General features: G+C 38.3%; 1 protein-coding gene across 1 annotated transcript; it reads left to right on the forward strand.

Moving 5' to 3' along the window:
- The first annotated feature begins 450 nt into the window (after positions 1 to 450).
- On the forward strand, positions 451 to 11838 carry FBXO5 (F-box protein 5). Its single transcript, XM_058534119.1, has 5 exons — positions 451 to 581; positions 6490 to 7207; positions 8198 to 8288; positions 9438 to 9620; positions 10994 to 11838. Exons 1-5 carry the CDS (start codon positions 479 to 481, stop codon positions 11243 to 11245), a joined length of 1347 nt encoding a protein of 448 aa, XP_058390102.1. The 5' UTR covers positions 451 to 478; the 3' UTR covers positions 11246 to 11838.
- Positions 11839 to 21685: the final 9847 nt, after the last annotated feature.

A 21685-nucleotide genomic window follows, 5' to 3' on the forward strand; every position in this document is an offset into this window, starting at 1 on the left:
TCGGAGATCTTCAGACAGAAGCCGGAGCTGCCTTCAGGATGCAGTCAGGACTTGCCGGAGGCCGGTTTCCAGCACGGCAGATGGAAGCTTGGCGGGGGCGCGCATGCGTGGTATGCTGGCTCCACGTGCGGCTGAGTCGCGGCCTCCCCGCGCTCCGAGGCCCCGCCCCCGGCCTCAGCATCTTTCCGGACGCGCCGCGCAGGCCAGAAGGAAGGAGGTGGGGCCTCGCTTCTAGGCCCCGCCTCCGCAGCCTCCAATTGGGCGTGGGCGAGGGCGCTCCCTCCCTCCGCCTTCCCATTGGAGCGCGCTTGCGAGCGACGCGTCCCATTGGCCCCTGCGGATTTGAGCACCAAATTCAAAGATTTTAAAAGTACCAGCTGGCGCCTTTTAGAAGCTAGAGATCTCTGTGCAGGGGGTGGTCAGCTGCTCTGCCGCGGTAGCCGCTCCCTCACCTGAGGAGGACCCCACTCCGCCTGGCATGAGCCGGAGCCGCTGCAGCTGCTCCCCACGGCCCCCCTCCAGCTCGTGCCGCTGCAGCTCCAGCGCCCTGACAGCCGCCGGGCGCCCTCGGCCCTCGGACAGTGAGTGAGGGGAGAGGGCGCGAGGGGGGCGCGGGTTCCCGGAGCGGGGCGCGGTGAGGGATGTGGGGGGCCTGCGGCCCAAGCCCGAGCCCGGGCGCGCGGCCCCACGCTGGGCCTCGGGCGGGCGGCGGCGGCGGCGGCGGCGGCGGCGGCGGCGGCGGTTCCTGGGACGGGGAGAGAGAAGGCTGGGGTTCGGGGAGGGGGAGTCAGACGTGCCGGGGCGGGATGGCGGGCCCGGGGCCCGGCTTCCACGCCGACCCTGGATGCCGGCTCCGGGGGCGCAGGTGAGGCCTCCCCAGGCCCTGCCTGTCCCCACCCGGCTTGAATGGGCGCCAAATGCCCCCTCCCCTCCCCCTCCCCCGGGCCCGGCGCTGACAGGGCCCGCAGCCGGGGCCCCAGGGCCGGGCCGGCCCTAGCCCGCTCCCCGCGCCCCTCCCCGGCCTGCCCCGCACCTGGGCCCCGAGTCAGCTCCCCGGGCTCGGCCGCCTCGGTCTTGCTGGCGGGCGCGGGAGATCGTGCTCGCCCTTATCTCCCGCCTCCTGCGCCGGGCCCGCGCCCTGAGGGCCACCCCCTCGACCCCTCGGCAGCGCCAGGGTCTCCCGCCAAATGGAGGGACCCCCCTCATCCGACCCGGCTCTGCTGGGACCTCCGAACAAAAACGTTCCGTCTCCCCTTTTTTCCCTTTGCCCTGTCGCTCACTCAGCCTCAAGGCCTGGCGTCGCAAGGAGAGAGAGGGGAGACAAGTACTTTTTGATACAAAACCGTGAATTTGTCTACGTTTCGCTGATTTTGTGAGAATGGAAGAATTCCTTCTCTTTTTCCCTGTGCTCCCGGAGAACTAGAGCGTCTTTTATGCCAAAACTTGGGCAGAATGGAAGGCACTCAAATAAACGCTTATTTTTATCCCCTTTGTTGCCATCTCCACAAGAGATCCAAAAGCATGGATTGTACCTCAGAAATGACCAGAAGTTTTTTAAATTATCAATTCGATAGTGTAATGTTTGGTAATCACTGAAAAATGCCTTTTTCTTTAGAAAAGGAAGTTAGAAGACTCAGGAGGGAGAAAAGACTTCCTTTTAACAGGTTAAGTCTGTTTCTAGAAGATCCTGGATCCTAAGTCTCCCTGTGAAACTCTGCAGCTTGATGGCTTTAGGAAGGGGTTTTTTGATTAATTCCAGTTGTCTTTACTACCTTGCTCCTCAAGAGAATATATTTGCTGTCCCCTTGAATTTTTTTCCCTGGTTAGGAAATTTGAGGAAATGAAATAAAAAATATAATTGTATCCAAATATTTTTGTAAGTGGGCTCTTCTAAACTTTTCTCTTAGGGATTATGGCTGGTTTGCAGTTTATGGCAGCGTGCCCTGGGGCTCTCATATTTTTAAGTAAAGGAATGTGATGTTGGGCACATGGTGGTTACCTTATGGGTATTGGAGGTTACAGAGCTTAATTATTGAGCACTGGAAGAGCTGTAAAGGTTTTTTAAGCACTGTAGTCTACTTAACTATGCTATTTTACTATGAATTGTCAGATTTATATTGGAAAGCTAGATGAGAGGTTAAACTTTGTACGCTTAACTGTAATATCACCTTGTCATGAGTGGACTGAGAGTTGGTAAGCGAGAGGTTTAAAAAAAGCAGTGTGTTGAATCCTTACCAACTTTAGGAGGTAGAAATTAGTATCTCCATTTTAGAGAAAATGAAAGAGATTAATTGAGTGTTCTAGGTCACAAAGCTAGTCAAAAGGTTGAGCAGGGATTTTCATTTGAACTTGGATCTAATTCCTAGGAAAAATATGTAATATGCAGAAATGCATACTTCTGTGTGGAAGTATGTTTTCTGCTACTTTTTAAATGTTCATGATGTTCAATGTAAGGAATATGAAGGGATTTGGCTTACAAGCAATGTGATGAAAATAGATTCTATTGATTAGACTGTATGTGACAAGGACTCTGCCATGCATTTAGTCCAGTTTTATTTTCTTACTCCCATTTTATAAATGAGGAAACAGACTTTAAAAGTTAACTTCCTCCGTTTTCCCCAGCTCAGCAAATGACACTTTATACCTTAGATGCCCAAGACTCAAGCCCCAGGGTATTTTTTACTCTGCTTAATCCACATCCAGTGCATCAGCAAGCTCTGTTGACTTTATCCTCCTAAATAAATCTCAGATCTATCCAATTATCTTCGTTTTCACTGCAGTCATCCTAGTCCTAGGTACCCAACTCTCTGGACTCCTGTAGTATACACTTCTGACTAGCCTCCCTGCTTCCACTTGTACCTTCCTACAATCCATTCTCCACAGCTGCCAGTGATCTTTTTAAAATGTAAAACAAATGTCTCTCTACTTAGAACCCCTTGAAGGCTCTATATTGCACAATGAGTAAAATCCAGCTTACCCTAAAAATCCTGTGGACTATTCTACCTCTCCAACCTATTTTTCACCATTCTCCCCCTGGCTCACTAAGTTGCAGCGCTAAAGGCCTTTCTCTTCCTTGAATATTCAGCACTTGTCCTTGCTTCCTGTGCTTCCCTCTGTCTGGAACTCTCCCACCAGATTTTCAGAAGGCTTTCAGGTCTCAGAATGTCACCTCCAAAAGATCATCCCTGACTAATTTCTTCCCTTCTCCACACCTCGTCACTAAGCAGGCATTAAATGAATGAAGTGCCAGAATTAGACTCTTAATTCTCATCTATCTGATTCAAGAGGTCATGCAAGCATGTAATATTTTCTCCCTCTCTCGGTAATATCAGATCAATTATATAAAAACATTTTCCAAATTGTTTAGGTACATTTTGGCTTGGTTATTGGAAAGCACTGAACTATGAACTGGTTAAAAAACATGGAATTAGCCTTGTACAGTCTGCTTCAGCTTCTTTTTGTGTAAAAGGTAGTACTTACTCATTTTATTTTGCAGTATTATTATGGAGATAAAAAAGTTCATTACATACATTTTACACCAAAATCTATACCTAGCTTCCAGATTTTGAAATCAATAAAAAGAAGCAGAGTTCCCTGGAGCAAAGACTGGTTCTATGGCTGGAACAGGGAACATACAAGACGAGACTGGAGCATCTCATGCTAGCAAGTAAGGAATGATCCAAAAACAAAATAATGGAAGGATGTCAAATGGACACAAATTTACAATTTTACAATGGCAAAGGCTGAAACAATTTGAGCAACAACATATATAATGTTATATTGGATTATACCCAAAGTCCATGAGTCTATACTCTTTTTTTATACGTTTATCTCACTTCCCAGGTGAGATAGCGGAAAGAGCACTGAATTTACAGTCAAGAAGAGTGACCTGTCGCTTCACTACCTGTCAAATCTTGGGCAAGCTACTTAGCTAAGCTTCAGTGTCCTCATTTGTAAAAATAGGGTAATAATACCTCTCCATCCTACCTCGAAAGTTTGTAAAGACCAAGTGTTTGGAAACTTCTAAACATTTATAAAGTAAAGAACTGTCCATATTCAAAGAATAGTGTTGAATGAAAGAGGTCCTGTAGGATAGTCTCCCAGTAACTGGGTTCTAAAGACTGAGCAGAAGGAGAATGCCTTTGAAAAAAATTAAGAGTTTCTGAAGTACAGTTTCAAGCTTCTTTTTAGGCAGCTAAACAAAGTAAAAGGTTTGTCGTTGTAGATGGCTTCTACTTTTTTATTCTCTCAGATAAAATGTGGTCATATATAAATCATAGCTAATTCTTTACTTGAGGCAAAAGTAAAAACAATCTCTCAGAATTTTTTACTCTTCTGAGTGGAAGAGAACCACTCAGAATAATTTGCTCTAGAGTTAGGGTTAATTTGGGGGTTAGAGTTTGTATAGTCTTTATTTACTTTTTATGCCCCTGAAGTCTTAATTTAAACCTAGTTTTTAGGGTTAGTGCAAGGTTTACTGGGGTTCTGGAGCACATACTATGTGTCTTCCACTGTGTTAGACATTGGGAATTTAAAGAGTCTCTACCTACAAGGTTACTTTCTATCGAGGTGTCTTTTCATACTTTGACCTGAAAAGTTTTGCTCTAAGAAAAATGGTACGGTTAATATGGACAGATTACCAATATTTAGTACAAACTAAACCTACTGACTGTTACATACATTTACTTATAAGATTGTTACCCCCCCACCGCACAAGCCAATCATAGGTAGGTAGTAGATGAGGCGTACATTTGAAGCCTGTGAAGTCCACACTTATCCTGGCATTTGAAACTTGCTGAGGTTTTCCTTACCTCATGTGCCCGCTGTTCCCCTCTTCATATACTCTGCCTTCAATAATGCTGAGCAGTTTTCCTGAACCCATTTGCTATATTCCTTCCCAGAATTGTGCCTTTGCTCCAGTTATCCTTCAGTGAATGCACTTCCCACCCTGTACTGACTGACAGTGTCCTAATGAGCCTTTAAAGCAGTGGTTCTCATCTGAGGAGTGGCGGAGATTTTGCTGCCACTGCCTTTCCCCCAGTCCCAAACATTTGGCAATAACTGGTGACTCGAGACATTTTTTGTTGTCCTGCCCAGGGAGTAGGGGCTGCTAATGGCATCAAATGGGTAAAGGCTGCTGAACATCCTACAATGCACAGGACAGCCCCCAACAACAAAGAATTACCCAGTTCAAAATGTCAGTGCAAGAATTGAGAAACCCTGCTTTAAAGATATCTTTAAATGCTGCCTGCTCCATTATATCTTAATTGATTTCTTAGGCCCTGAGTGGAGGTGATGATACAACTCTAAAAACAGGTCTTGGGCTTTTTTGAAACTTAAATTTGAATCAGTAACTATGAATAATATCCAGAAATAATTGCATCATTTGTTAATAGTATCATAACTTGTTTTTCCCTTTTTATGCTGCTTATCATAAGTAGCAAGTACATTATCTTCTCTAGTTATTTAAAACAACTGAACAGTAATTCACACCCACTGCCCTATCACCCTCACATTCTTACATCTGGTCTTATACTGATTAGAGTCTCATTCTTATTTACCAAATTTTATTTATGATTGGTAGCTGAACTGATAATTCTTCTGGTTCTTTGGTTAATTATTTGTGAGAAATCTTTGTTCAGCAATTAAAGATAGAGCTTCTGGCACATACGAGGCGAGATATAGGGAGACGTCCCTGCCCTTCAGTTCACTATTCTGTAGGGTAGACAAACACCTTAAATACATCAGATTGTCACCCAGAGCATCAGTCAGAATAAAACTTAGAGATGAAAGTGGTGGGAGTTCAAGTAGACTTTAACTTATGAGTATATAAATTTATTGCCTTTTCAGTCCTTTCTCCAAGCTACCTATAGATTTCTTGGTTAATTATCATAAGGCTTATAATAATTGCTAATGTTTAAATGATATACAAGTTTTTTATTTGTTTCTTTTATCAAAAACTATTTTGACCCTTACACATTCCCCTCCCCCACTGGTCTTAACCATTTTTACTGTCAGTGGTTTTGGTTATTCTTAAGGCAGAGCTAACCGTAACGCCATTTCAAGTCCAGGGTGTGAACACTTGATTCTAGAAGCATTTGTGACATATCTTTGACCTCAGACGTACTCTAGATGCATCCCATTTATTTCTTCCATAAGCACAGATATTTATTAAATAGTCCCTTTTTCCACTATTTTTTACTCAGTAAGATGTAGACTGTAAAAATCAAATGTTATACAGACCTAAAAGCAGTATCTTCTGAAGTACCCTTTCAAGAATAAGATGTATATACTTATAAGATTTAAGTAATATTTCCTCATATTATTGTTACATCTCAATAATTAAACTTGGATAATCTCACAGCTACATAGGCAAGACATAGTGCTGAAAGAATGCAAAGTAATTAAATCTGTATATCCCAGTTTAAGAAGTGGGGATGTGTGAAAATTTTGCTATTAAGAAGTAAATATGTTATGTTCTTTTCATAGGTTATAAAGAAGAAAGTTCCACACTTTCTGGCAGAATGAAGTGTGATTTTAACTATAACGGTGTTCATTCTGGACTTAAACTGGTAAAACCTGATGACAATGGAAGAGTAGTTTCCTACACTCCTGCATATTTGGAAGGTTCTTGTAAAGACTGCATTAAAGACTATGAAAAGTTATCATATCTTGGGTCACCAATTGTGAGCCCCAGAACTGTAGAACTTGAACAAACTGAAAGCAAGCCCTTGCATAACAAGGAAAATCAACATGTGCAACAAACACTTAGTAGTTCAAATGAAATAGAAGAACTAGAGACTAATGGACCTTATGAAGACAGTGGCTATTCATCATTTTCCCAACCAGGTGGCCTCAATGAACATGAAGAGGGTAGCCTTCACCTGGAAGAAAATTTCAGTGACAGTCCACAATCTTACCTGCTACAGATGCAAAGCCCAGACCAATATCCCAACAAAAACTTTCTGCCAGCTCTTCATTTTGCAAAACTGGTTTGTTCAACATTGAAAAAGAATGCCAAACGAAATCCTAAAATAGATCGGGAGAAGCTGAAGGAATTTATATCCAGTGATTTTAGACTACAGAATATAATTGGCAGGAAAATGGGACTAGAATATGTAGATATTCTCAGTGAACTCTTTCGAAGGGATCTCAGACACGTCTTAGCAAATATTTTAACACAGCTCAATGATATGGACTTAATCAAGTAAGTATTGCTGCTTTGAGTGTATTGATATAATCCACTGAACATTTTTGTTAGATGCTCAGCATCACCAGCTTGTGCAAAGATATATTTGTAAAACAACCGCCTAGTTCTAGTCTGCAGGGCCAATGAGCATTACAACTTTTGTCACATCTGAAAGTGTGAAATAATTTCTGTTCTTAGGCCATTTTCAACGTAGGGCTCTCTTAGGTTTGACAGTGATGAAAATATGGAGACCCACAAATGGATCTGCTTCTGACTATTTCTTAGAAACCTTATACTAAGGACCCTTTCTTCCTCATTCCACCAAAGAAAATCTGTTAGAAGGAGGTAACTATGAGAGTTAAGAAGATTATACAGACTATTGGATTAGATTGGATTCATCTCAACTGGGTTTTTGGCTTTTGGAAAAAATGTTTTTAGAGGTACTCTTTGCAAGTGTTACTTTACACTGGTCTTTATGAAATATAGCTAAAGTAAAACAGATAGAAGTAAGTATTGACTTTTATTGTTGGCTAGACTCGTGAGGAATAATCGACATCATGGGTTCTATTTTTTCTATTAACAATGGATTTTTAAAATTAGTGTCTACTAATAACAGTGTGTCCTGGAGTCTGTTGAAATTTGTCTACAACTTTTACCAAATAACTAATGTGGTACTATATATATGGTGGTGGCTACTTATTGTTTGCAGATACTGTGGAAAAATGAAGTACAGAGCAGTGGTTCTAAGCCTAGATGCACTTAGAATTACTTGATGGGGAGCTTTTAAAAAAAGTACAGAACCCCAGCCCCCATTTTAGACCAATTAAACCCAAATGAGTAGGCATCGGGCATCTTTCAATCTTAAATGCCCCCAAACAATTCTAATGTATAACCAGGTTTGAGAAGCACTGCTAATAGAAATTTTTGCATTGCTAATGTTTCTGTAATACTCATCTTAGCTCTTTGTGATGCTTTAATTGTTTCCTTTATAATCATTTACTTTTCCAGTGTGTCTAAAGTGAGCACAACTTGGAAGAAGATTCTAGAAGATGATAAGGGGGCAATGCAGTTGTATAATAAAGCAATACAAAGAGTTTCTGTAAGTCTCTGCATTTGATGTTTTTATTTTAAAATATAGCTGCTAGTGTTCTTTCCCTTTAGAAATAGGAGGGAGCGGGCTGGCCCCGTGGCTTAGTGGTTGAGTGCGTGCGCTCCGCTGCTGGCGGCCTGGGTTCGGATCCCGGGTGCGCACCGATGCACCGCTTCTCCAGCCCTGCTGAGGCCGTGTCCAGCATACAGCAACTAGAAGGATGTGCAGCTATGACATACAACTATCTACTGGGGCTTTGGGGGGGGGGGAATAAATAAATAAAATCTTTAAAAAAAAAAAAAGAAAGAAAGAAATAGGAGGGAGAACTAGGAAAGATAACAGGTAATTTGGAAATCCTTTATGTTGACAGAGCGTTTCAGCCTTTCATTAAAAGTCATTTATTTCTTGGATTCTCCCTAGAAATAGAATGTCCAAAAGTAACAAAGGGAAAATTACTCAGTTCTCAGATAGTGAGTTGACCATATAGGTAATCTTGGTTGTCTTTTGTGTGTGTTTTTTCAGTTACCAGATAAACAGTAAATTATCAACATATTGAAGATTCTTAATGTAGAGGGAATTCATTTACTTTCCAAAATACTTGCTATCTCTGGAGATGTTTCTGAGAATCAAGATCAATACATGATTAAAAGTTTAGGCCTAAGAGTTGGGCAGACTTAGGTCCAAATTTTGGTGCTCCTGCTTACCAGCTATGTAACTTTAGATGGGTGTTGCTTAAATTCTCCAAGTTCAGTTTCTTTATCAGTAAGCTGGCGTTAATGGAAAGTTTTCTAATCGAAGAGGTTTTTGAATTCATTCGTGACACTGAAGTGACACTTAAACATGGCTATTGCCATCTACTAGTGGTGAGAAGAATGACCTTTTGTTCTGGCAGTAGTACTTTATAAATCATGTATTTAATGTTGTATAGACTAAGCATGTAAAGTGCTCTCTCACAATTTCTGTCAGTAATTATTAGGTTTTAAATGTTTATGAATAGTTGTGTGTGGCTGTGTGTAAGCATGTGCAGGTAAATTGGATGTAGGGCTAAATCCTTTATATTCTCCTTTGCCCTTTCTTACATGAACAATCATAATAATTGCTTGATTTTGGAAAATATAGGAAAGTGTTTTTAACTCCTGTCAAAACTTTTTTTATTAGGAAAAGAACAGTAAGTTTTCACCACAAGCTTCAACCAGAGAATATGTTATGATCAGAACCGCATTAGCTTCTGTTCAAAAATCAGCAGCCCAGGCTCCTCCCAAAAAAGGTGCTCGAACCAAGTTATCTGATCCAGGTGATCAGAAAGATTCTACATACAGTCGGCACAACGAGTTCTCTGAGGTAATTTTTGTTGTTTATCGATAAATTAGAAACGTATGGGACGTTTATTATTTAAAAGGATTTAGCATAAGAAATGGAGAAAAACTTTAAATTTAATTACAGCATAATTAGAACTATTAGAGAATTATTAATGGAGATTTTATCTTCTGTCCCCTGTATCCTACTCAAAAATGTTGGAAGCCGTTAAACCATTTATAACTCTAAACAAAATAGAAAAGTACACAGAAATGTCTTTCTATGCCAAAAATAATAGATACCATTTGGCATTGTTTATGAAAGTTCAGTGATGTTGAGATCTAATTTAAAACACGAAGAAAAATGAAAAGCCTTCCTGATTTTAAATTTTCTTATAAAACTGTTCGTTACTACATTTCACAATTGCTGCCTTTAATATCTGAAGAAAAGAGCTAAGCAGGAAAAGGCCAGCTTTCAGAAATCGAAGGCCTCCTATTATACCTTCAAATTATTGAGTAATGCGTATTACAAGTTCTACTCACATAGGGGAGTTTTGCAAGCTTAATTTTTAAAACTATAATCTTATCTAAGATTGAAATAAAATGTTGACTGTCTCATGTTGGTCAATAAATATGTATAATGAAATTTTCTGTCTTAAATGTTCGTGACGTAATGACTAGTACAACACGTAAATTTATTCAAAAGCCATTTATTGAGCATCTGCCATCTATCAGGTACTGCATAGATAAGAAAACATGGTAACCTTGAGAGCCTTACAATCTAGAGTGGAAGATGGCTCCAGAGAAATATATGCCGTAAATGTGGTAGGTGCTTTTTAAAGAGATAGAGCTAGAGGTAAAAAGGCAACCTACTCCTGAGTGACACTAGTACGACTTCACAGGAAAGGTAACATCTAAGTTAGGCATTGATGTGTGAGTAGCATTCATGAAGTAAAAGAGCATATTTAGAAGTACCAGGAGAAAATAGCTACTGGTGGGGCTGGCCCCATTGCGTAGCACTTAAGTGCCCTCACTCGGCTGCTGGAGGCCCGGCTTCGGATTTCGGGCACGCACCGACGCACTGCTTGTCAGGCCATGCTGTGGTGCCGTCCCACATAAAGTGGAGGAAGATCAGCATGGATGTTAGCTCAGGGCCAGTCCTCCTCAACAAAAAGAGGAGTATTGGCGTGGATGTTAGCTCGGGGCTGATCTTCCTCACAAAAAAAAAAGAAAGAAAATAGCCACTGGACCAGTTATCAAGTGATGTTATTTCTCATCCTTTGAAGGGTAGGAGTTGCCTTATGTATGACACTGATGCTTTATACATGTACTGGGGAAGATGCAGAGGTACCTTTCTTGTTTTTACTAAGTTACATTCAGTCATTACTAAAATTTGTTTATGGATTTTCTTCTTTCTAGGTTGCCAAGACTTTGAAAAATAACGAAAGCCTCAAAGCCTGTGTTCGCTGTAATTCCCCTGCAAAATATGATTGCTATTTAGAACGGGCAACCTGCAAACGAGAAGGCTGTGGATTTGATTATTGTACAAGGTGTCTGTGTAATTATCATACCACCAAAGACTGTTCAAATGGCAAACCCCCAAAAACCGGTTATAAAATGGGTCCTCTGCCTGGTACTAAGAAAAGCAAGAAGAATTTACGACGATTGTGATCTCTTATTAAATCAATTGTATCTGATCATGAAGGTTAGTTAGAAGGTGTTAGGTTTTAATTTAAAAAATAAATAAAAATAAATGTATTGTGATTTTTAATTTTATGTTGTAATCAATATAGTACATGGGATTTTTCCCCCCAGTGAATAATGAGGATACACGACCTCTTAAAATATTTTACAATTTCATGTGAAAAAGTTTAAAATTTCTCAGTATAAATCACAAAATTTAAATATTTTAAGGAAAAAGGAAAACTGGTTAATTATCTGATATTTGTGATTCAGAGGTAAAATAAAATTGATTCAGTTGTATGGTAAAGAAAGGCCATGTAATTTTACCTAGACAATCTTAACTATAAATCTTGTTTACCATCTGTTAGCATTTGAGACATTTTATTTGCCTTACCAAATTCATACCAACTGAAATACCACCTTCTGGAGTCTGTTAATTTAAATGTTTTGTCACCTTTCTTAAACCTCTTTCTCAGTATGTGTGTTTCCAAAAAAGTATCCTTTGTGAAATCTTGTTATCTTTATTTGTAAAGTCTGTGTGTTTTAATATTTTTGTACATATGTAAGTATGTCTGTATTTTTTGTGTCAAAATAAGAAAATAAGTCTTTTTTGTATATACATGTAAAGGTAAATGTTCTTGTTATGAATAAAATTGTTACAAGCTTAATAAATAATGTGAATCTTTCATTTTGAGAAACATCTTAATCCTAGAAACAGCTAAATTAGGATTGCATTTGTATGTGTGAAGGCATTGAGTTTATCAATGTGTCTACTCATCTGGGGAGCTTGTGAGATTCCCAGGCTCCACTCTGATCCCAGTTTTTTCCTCACTCCCAATATCTTAGCAGTTGTGGAGTTGTCTTGAAATAAGCATCTCAAGATGACTCGCTACAAGAAGACGGTAAAACACACTTTGAAAAATATCGAAGTGTTAAGTCATCCATCAGTACAGGAGTTAAACTGTATTGACTAAACAGCCACAAAAAGGTAAAAATCATACTAGAAAGATTAAAAATAAGAATAAAATTACCTTTGACTAATTGGAGCATTTGTGCTACTAACAGCTCAGGACAAGGACATTTTTTTTAATTCTAATTCTAAAGTTGAATATGTTTTGGTTTCAATTATGAATATGGAGAAACTATAAGAGTTTGAGTTCAGACTAAAGGACTTCTAAAGGTTTAAGGGTGGGTATTACAGATCCTCTCACTAGGCCTTGAAAGAAGCTTAAGGGCTTTTAAGCTCTCAGACACCTAAAATAGAGGATTTATCTCAAATGGATTTGTGGGTGTGTCTTTTGTGTAATGGAGTAAAACTTCCAATGAAATGAACAGACTTTTTTAAGCAGCTTTTTTGAGGTAAAATAGACAACATTTAATGTGCATAATTTGATGTTTTGACATGTATACACGCATGAAGCCATCACTCCATTAAGGTAATAAATATAACCATCATCTCCCAATTTTTTCATGCCCATTTGTAATCCCTTCCATTAGTTCCCAGGTAATCCCTGATCTTTCTGTCACTGGATAAATTTGCTTGTACTAGAATTTTAATTTTTTTTTTTTTTAATTTATTTTTCCCCCAAAGCCCCAGTAGATAGTTGTGTGTTATAGCTGCACGTCCTTCTAGTTGCTGTATGTGGGACGCGGCCTCAGCATGGCCGGAGAAGCAGTGCGTCGGTGCGCGCCCGGGATCCGAACCCAGGCTGCCAGTAGCAGGGCACGCGCACTTAACCGCTAAGCCACGGGGCCGGGCCTGTTCTAGAATTTTATATAAAGGGAATCATAAAGTATGTAGTCTGCCTGACTACTTGCACTGAACATTATTTTGAGATTCTTCCATTTTGTGTGCAACAGTAGTTCATTCCTTTTTCTTACTAAGCAGTATCCTTTTAGATATACAAGTTTGTTTATACATTCACCTGTTGATGAACGTTTGGCTTTTTTTCCTAGTTTTTAGAAATAAAGGTACTGAAAACATTAGTATGCAAGTCTTTGTAAGTGGTATGCTTTCCTTTCTCTGGGGTAAATATCTAGTAGTGGAATGGTTGGATTATATGGGAAGTATGTGTTTAACTTTTGAAGAAAATACTGAAATGTTTTCCAAAGTAGCTATACCATTTTACATTCTCACCAGCAATATATGGGAATTCCATTTACTTCACATTCTTACCAACACTTGGTGTAGTCAGTCTTTTTAATTTTAGCCATTCTAATAAGTGTATAGTGATATCATTATAGTTTTAATTTACATCTCCCTAATAATGATATTTAGCATCTTCATGATATTTACCATCAAGACATTTTTTTTGGTGAATTGTCTAGTCAAATAATTAGATTTTTAAAATTGTTTTCTTATTATTTATATTTTAGAGTATATATTCTGGATACAAGTGCTTTATCGAGTGTATTCTGTCTTTCATTTTCTTAGCATTGTCTTCAGAACAGTTTTTATTTTTGATGAAGTCCAAATTATCAATTTTTTGTCTTGTATGGATCATGCATTTGGTGTTGTATCCAAGAAATCTGCCTAGCCTAAGGGCATACAGATCTTTCTGTTTTCTTCTAGAAGTTTTACTGTTTTCAATTTCACAGTTAGCCCTGAACTAACATCTGCTGCCAATCCTCTTTTTGCTGAAGAAGATTGGCCCTGGGCTAACATCCGTGCCCATCTTCCTCCACTTCATATGGGACACCGCCACAGCATGGCTTGCCAAGCGGTGCGTCGGTGCGGCCCAGCATCCAAACCGGCAAACCCCCGGCCACCAGCAGCGGAGCGCACGCACTTAACCACTTGTGCCACCAGCCGGCCCCTGTAAATGGTATTTTTAATTTCAATTGTCAATTGTTTATTAATATACTGAAATACAATCGATTGATCTTGTATCCTACTACCTTGCTAAACTCAGTTATAATGGAGAGTCTATCTATTCTCTATGTAGATGATCTTGTCTTCTGAAAATACAGTTTTATTTTTGCCATGATGGTCAATATACGTATTATCTCTTTTTCTCGTCATATGAAACTGGCTAATACCTCCAGTAAAATGTTCAGTAGAAATGTTGAAAGGAGACATCCTTGCCTTGTTCCAGATGTTAGGGGAAAAGCATTCAGAATGATGTTAGTTGTAGGTTTTTCATAGATCCCCTCTATTAAGCTGAGGAAATTCCTTTCTGTTCCTGGTTCGTTGGAAGTTTTTATCAGGAATAAATGTTGGATTTTGTCAAAAAATTTTCTCCATCTATTGCTATGATCATACAGTTATTCTTTTTGAGTTTTGCTTGTAATATGATGAATTTCATTAATTGATTTTCAAACGTTAAAGCAACCTTACATTCCTGGAGTTAACGCCATTTGGTCATGGTGTATTATCGTTTTTATATATTGTTGGAATCAATTTGCTACATATTTGTTAAGATTTTTTGCATTTATATTCATGAGGGATACTGATCTGTAGTTTTCTTATAATGTCTTTAGGACATAATTCTCTTTTTCAATTTTCTGGATGTTTGTATCTTATTGATATTATTTCTTCCTTTATTGTTTGCTAGAATTCTCCAAAGAAGCCGTCTGGGTCTGGAGTTTTCTTGTGTGTATACAATTTTTTCCAATAGATATAGGGCTATTGAGGTTATCCATTTCTTCTTGAGTGAACTTTAGTTTGTCTTTCAAGGAATTTTCTCACTAATCTAATTTACTTAAGTTATTGGAATAAATTGGCCACAATATTACCATGTTATCCTTTTAACATTTATAGAATCTGTAGTGATGCCTTTTCTCTCATTCCTGATATTGGAAAATTGTTTCTTCTCATTCCTTTTACTGATCAGTCCGAGGAGAGATTTAAGATTGATCTTTTCAAATAATCCGTTTTTGATCTCATAGATTTTTTTTCTGTTTTTTCCGTATCATTGTTTTTTTATTGTTTATTTTATTCTGTTACTTTGGATTTAATTGGCTCTTGTTTTTCTAGATTCTCAAGGAGGAAGCTGAGGTCATTAATATGACCTTTTCTAGTATAGGTGTTTAGTGCTGTAAGTTTCCCTCCAAGTTCTGTTTTAGCAGCCTACCTCAAATTCTGTATGTTGTGTGTTTTTATTTTCATTCATTTATAAATGCTTTATAATTTTCCTTTATTTTTTCTTTGCTCCATGGGTTATGTAGAAGTGTGTTATTTAGTTTCCCAATATTTTACAATTTTCCAGATACCTTTCTGTTACTGATTTCTAATTTTTTTCATTGTGCTCAGAGAAGATACTTTATTTGACTTGAATCTTTAGGAATTTATTGACATTTATTTTATAGCCCAGAATCTATCTAGGTAAATATTTCATGTCTGCTTAAAAAGATTGTAAATTTTGCTGGTCTTTGGTGTAATGCCTTGTAAATGTCAATTAGGTCAATTTGGTTAACAGTGTTTTTCATATCTTCTCTATCCTTACATATTTCTCTCTACTTGTATTATTATTGAAAGATGGGTATTGAAATCTCCAAATATAATTGTGAATTTCTCTGTTTCTTTTTGCAAATCTATCAGTTTTTGCTTTATGTATTTTGGAATTCTGTTATTAGCTGCATGAACATTTAGTACTATGATGTCCTTTTGGTAAAATGACCTCTTTATCATTTTTAAATGACCTTTTTAATCCTTGGTAATGTCTTTACTATGGAATCTATATTGCCTAATATTAAAATAGGAACTCTAGCCTTTTTTTTTTTAATTAATGTTGGCATAGTATATCTTTTCCACCCATTTACTTTTAACTTATTTTTTCTCTTTGTATTTGAACTGTGTTCCTTCTAGGCAGAATATAGTCAAGTATTGTTTTTTTTACAATTCAATAATCTCTGCCTTTTAATTAGGATGATTAGACCATTTTCATCTAATGTGATTATTGATATGGTTAGATTGTACCATCATGATATTTGTTTTCTATTTGTCTCATTTGTTCTTTATTCTCATTTTCCTCCTTTTCTGCTTTCTTTTGAATGGAATATTTTAATCTAATTTGTTAGCTAATTAGCTATAATTCTATTTTGTTATTCTAGTTGTTGCTTTGGGATTTATAGTATTTCTCTTTCACTTATTTGTCTAGCTCCAAATGACATTATACCCTTCTACATATAGTATAAAACCTACTATTCCTTCCCTCCCAGTCTTTGTGCTATTATCATACATTTACTACTGCATAAATATCACACCTGTACTACATTATTTTTGTTTGTTTATCATCTAAGATATTTACATAATTAGAAAGTTATCATATACATTTACTTACCTGCTGAGTTGCCATTTCTGGTCTCTTCATTCTTTTGTGTAGAAATATATATCCATCTGATATAAAAACTTTTTTTAATTTTTCTTATAATACAGATCTGCTTGTCTTTAATTCATTCAGCCTTTGTGTGCCTGAAAATATCTTTAGTTTCCATTTTTAATTTTAGTATAGAGAATTTATTATGTGTCAAATGGTATGTCTTTTTTTTGAGATACAATTCGTATATCATGAAATTTATAATTTTTAAATATAAAATGCCGGGGTTTTTTTTAGTATATTCACAAAATTTTGCAACTATCACTAACCATTATCTAATTCCACAGAATTTTCATTACCCCAAAAAAGAAACTGTGTCATCCCATTCCCAACTACCCGCAGCTCCTGGCATTCACTAATCTACTTTCTGTCTCTACAGATTTCCCTATTCTAGAAGTATCTTGTTAATGGAATCGTAAAATAGGTGGCCTTCTGTGTCTAGCTTCTTTCACTTAATGTAGTATTTTCAAGGTTCATCCATGTTGTAGCATGTGCAAATATTTTATTCCTTTTTCTAGCTGAATTATATTCCACTATAAGGGTATATCACATTTTGTTTATCCATTCACCACTTGATAGACATTCAGGTTGTTTCCACTTTTTGGCGATTATGAATAACGCTTCTATGAAAATTCATATACAAGTTTTTGTCTGAATATATGTTTTGATTATCTTGGGTTTACCTAGCAGTGGAATTGCTGGATCATATGGTAATTCTGTGTTTAATTTTTTTGAGGAACTGCCAAACTGTTTTTCACAGCAGCTGTATTATTTTCCATTCTCACTAGCAATGAATGAGGGTTCCAATTCTTCCTTTATAATCTGGTTGACTTTTATTTATTTTTCTTATCTAATTGCTTTGCCTAAAACCTCCAGTACCATGTTGAATAGAAATGACAAGAGTGGGACCCCTTGACTTGTTCCTGATCTTAGGGCACTCCTCTGTCTGTGCCACCATTGTATATTGTATATTGTTTGAAGAATAGATAAATTGTCCCATTAGTTCACAGGTCCTTAGATTGAAAGGAGCCATACTTGAGGAATTGTATTTCAGGAACATAGCTAAGGAGCCCCATCTACACCAGAACCTGATTTAACTGATGAGATTCTAGATTTTGAGCTGAAGCTGCAATGGAATGAGACCTTTGAGAGTTCGTGGATAGAATAAGTGTATTTTTCTTGAGAGGGATGTGAATTATTGGTGGCCAGAGGGCAGACTGTGTTATCCAGCCTCTAAAATGTCCCCCAATAGTCCCAACCTCTTGGTATTTACAACTTTGTGTACTGCCTTCCCGCAGTTTGGTCTGTGTAAATTATAGAATACAGCCGAAGTGATGGCATGTCACTTCTGAGACCAGGTTAGAAAGAGATTGTGATGCCTAACCCTCTTTTTCTCTTTCAGGTCACTCACTAGAGGAAGGCCAGTTGTGAGCAGCCTCCAGAGAGGCCCACCATGTGAGAAATTGAGGTCTTGGGAAAGTCCCAAGTGGAGAAGAATTGAGGCTTCCTTCTAATTGCTAAGACTGTGAGTCTTCTTGGAAGCAGGTCTTCCAGCTCCAGTCAAGCCTTCAGATGACTTTAGTCCCTGGCCACATCCTGAGTGCAACCTGAGTCACCCAGCTAAACTGCTCCCAAACTCCCGACACCCCCAAGACTGTGAGATAATAAATGTTTTTGTTTTAAGGATGACTTGTTATATAGTAATGGATAACTAACACAAAGTGGGCACATCCTTCTAGGAACATATGCAAGAGAAAGATGAGCAGAAGTCTTTCCTCACGCCCTTCAATTAGCTACACAAATTAACATTAAGGAGATTCTTCCCCAGGACTCTGAGATGTATAATTACTTGACCCGGAATCAATGCTTACATAGATACAGGACAATAAGCCACCTTGCAGCTATGTAGAATGTTCCCTAAATAAGGAACTCACACTCCCAGGCCAAAATAGGTTTGGAACTGGTATGATCACCAAACTGGACTATTTTAGGTCTGCTACATAAGAGAGAATCAAAAACTTATAGATGTTAGTATTTTCCTGGTTACTGTGATATATATGGTATTTTTTTTTTTTTTTTTTTTTTTTTGGTGAGGGAGATCAGCCCTGAGCTAACATCCATGCTAATCCTCCTCTTTTTGCTGAGGAAGACCAGCTCTGAGCAAACATCTATTGTCAATCCTCCTCCTTTTTTTTCTTCCCCAAAGCCCCAGTAGATAGTTGTATGTCATAGTTGCACATCCTTCTAGTTGCTGTATGTGGGACGTGGCCTCAGCATGGCCGGAGAAGCAGTGCGTCAATGCGCGCCCACAATCTGAACCCGGACCGTCAGTAGCGGAACGTGCGCACTTAACCTCTAAGCCACGGGGCCAGCCCCATATATATGGTATTTTTAAAAATTATTCATGATTTTTAGAAAGTCACAATACTGGCTTAGAGCTTACTAAAACATCTTTCTTTGTATTCCGCCATCCAGGGAAACCCTCTATATTTTATGGAATGAATTTAGATAAAATTTATCCGAAAGATTCCTTAGATCATGTTGCAGCAAGAATACATGACCACATTCAGAAGGGCCCTTCATAACCCTGGTCAAATGTGGTCTGACCTGGGAGCTAGTCTCCAAAATAACTTCATTTACATGACTTCTCTGGTAAATCCAGTGAACAATCTGTACCCTCACATGTGATTCCAGGCCACCCTAAGATAGTGCTGGGACCAACTCTTATTTCTGATCAGTTGGAGTGACCATTTAATAGCAAATGCTGCTTCATTGAGGCCTTTATTCTAGTGAAGAAAGTGCAGGTTTGCCAGCCCTGTAGTAGTTCTGCTCTCACATATGGATGCTGGGAATTATATTTCAGTGTTTCTGCTAAAATCTCAATGTGTTCATACACCTTGGTCTTTTGTGGGTGTTCTTAGTGTCAGCCTCACACATTTCACTGAAACAAATACTGTATTAGCATACTGGCACTGAAGCCTAGCTTGCCTGTAGCCAAAGTTCACATTGGAGTGTCATCTGGCACCCAAAATTGAGCATTTCCATGTCCTCTGGCTGGGAAGTTTGTCACATCTGGTTTACACAACTTAGGGACCTGCCAAAAAGACTACATAAAAGAGAAAACAGTAATAGTTCCTCTACTAATCTTTAAACTCATAGTCTTAGCCAGATTGTTTGGCACCATTCCCTTTCCTCTCAATTCCCCTTCAACGATGTAAACACAATGCCACAAGATGGTGCTCTTATAACACCATACTTTTGAGTTTGTTCGTTCACGTGAAGTTTAATATAAAAATAGATGAAACAATATTACTGCTTTTCTATTCAATTTGTGTTGTCAGAGTATAAAATTAAGCTCACAGCATAGTGTTAAGCCAGGATAGGTAAATATAAACTATTTACTTTTTGGTCTCAGGTATCAAGAACACAAGTCTTGCTTATCTTCAACATTTTTATCCATTGTTTATATTCAAAGTCTAGATCTGCACTGTCCAGTGCAGTAGCAACATGTGATTACTGAAGACTTGAAACGGGGCTCTTCTAAATCCAAACTGAGATTTGCTGTAAATGTAAAATACACACCAGATATCAAAGACTTGGTATAACAAAAAGCAAAATCACGTTAATAATTTTTATCTGGACTACTTGTTGAAATAATGATATACTGGGTTAAGTAAAATTCTATGAAAACTAATTTTACTTGTTTTTTTTTTTAAGTATGGCAACTAGAAAATTTAAATTTCATATGTGGCTTACATTATGTTTCTATTGGACAGCATTTGTCTAAGATCACAAAAAAAATAAGTACCAGAGGAGTCTTTCCTGGCCCCATAACTTAAATATATCACACTATAGTACCCTAATACCCACGTCTCCCATACTTTCTACAAATAAGTCAAGTTCTAGATGTGGAGATGAGAGGGCATTTGCTAGAAAATGAAGGACTAGAGGTCTTCTAAATTGATTTGGATACTTTTCTTCAGAACTCCCGCCATTCATGGTTTGCAGTAACTCACTCCTCATCTGACCTCTGCCCCATCCTCGCTCCCAAACTGACAGGTAACTCTCTTACCAATGCAGATCAGGTCCTTGTATCCCCATCACCCAGAAAATACTTAATAAATATCTGTAGAACGAAAGAATGAAAGAACAAGCGCATGGATTCAGGCTGACTTCTTCTCCAAGAGCCAATGGAGCACCATTGAACTTGGGCACTGCCTCCACATCAGAACCTGCTGTGACCCTTTTCAAACCCTTTTCTACTCACTTTCCTCAGGAATAAGCGTTTCCTTTCTTCCTGAGCTTTGAGGTCCATACAGAACCATAATTTGAGGTTTGTAAAATACTATTTGGTTAATGCCTTTTTTGTTTTGGTTGTTAGGGCTTATGTTTGGCCATAAAAACCAAATATCCCTTTCCATATTGGACATAGATGAGAACGAAAAGAAGAGTACAAGAGTCCAACTGCACTTTGTCGTTTGGTTTCAAAAGGGTTATGGAAGAGATAAAGTCAGTGAAAAGCAGTGGCTGACCATTAGGATGAAAGTGAAGAGCAAGGAAACCATTCCCTTCCTCCTTTTAAGCACTGGCGGTTAAACATCCACTGCATTTTGTTAATATTATTTCTATGTTGCCAATGTGCAAAAGATAACTCTACCCATAGACAGAAGAAGCTACATAGTTATATGTTACATAAACCTGAACTTTTATTTGTCCAAAACACCTGTGGGATAGTAGTGTCCCACAATGGAAAGAGTGATGACTTTACCGTCAGACATTTCTGGTTTCGAATCCTGACTTTTCCACTTACTGTTAACATTGGGCAAGTTTTTAACATCTTTGAAGTTCAGCTTTCATATTTATAAAGAGAAGGTAATAACACCTACCTGACGTTATTAACATAATGATTAGATTCGAAAATACAGGTAAAGTGCTAATGCAATATCTGACACATAATAAACAAATGTAGCCGTTGTAATTTTTTATGATGGCCAAAATGTTAATGCTCACAAATATCTGAGTGTGTATGATAGTCTATAAAGAAAACCCTTTCTAAATAATTCTATAATTTTGCTAAGGCTAGAATAATTTCCTATTAAATTTTCCATCA

Source organism: Diceros bicornis, chromosome 39 (genome assembly GCF_020826845.1).
Source record: "Diceros bicornis minor isolate mBicDic1 chromosome 39, mDicBic1.mat.cur, whole genome shotgun sequence".
In the NCBI taxonomy this organism is placed as follows: Eukaryota; Metazoa; Chordata; class Mammalia; order Perissodactyla; family Rhinocerotidae; genus Diceros; species Diceros bicornis.

Bases quoted from the DNA above. Each gene is read 5' to 3' on its own strand.
- FBXO5 (XM_058534119.1), top strand. From the start codon at position 479: ATGAGCCGGAGCCGCTGCAGCTGCTCCCCACGGCCCCCCTCCAGCTCG. The intron at 7,208-8,197 runs GTAAGTATTGCT...TTACTTTTCCAG, and splicing joins AATGATATGGACTTAATCAA to TGTGTCTAAAGTGAGCACAA. The intron at 8,289-9,437 runs GTAAGTCTCTGC...TTTTTTTATTAG, and splicing joins AAGCAATACAAAGAGTTTCT to GAAAAGAACAGTAAGTTTTC.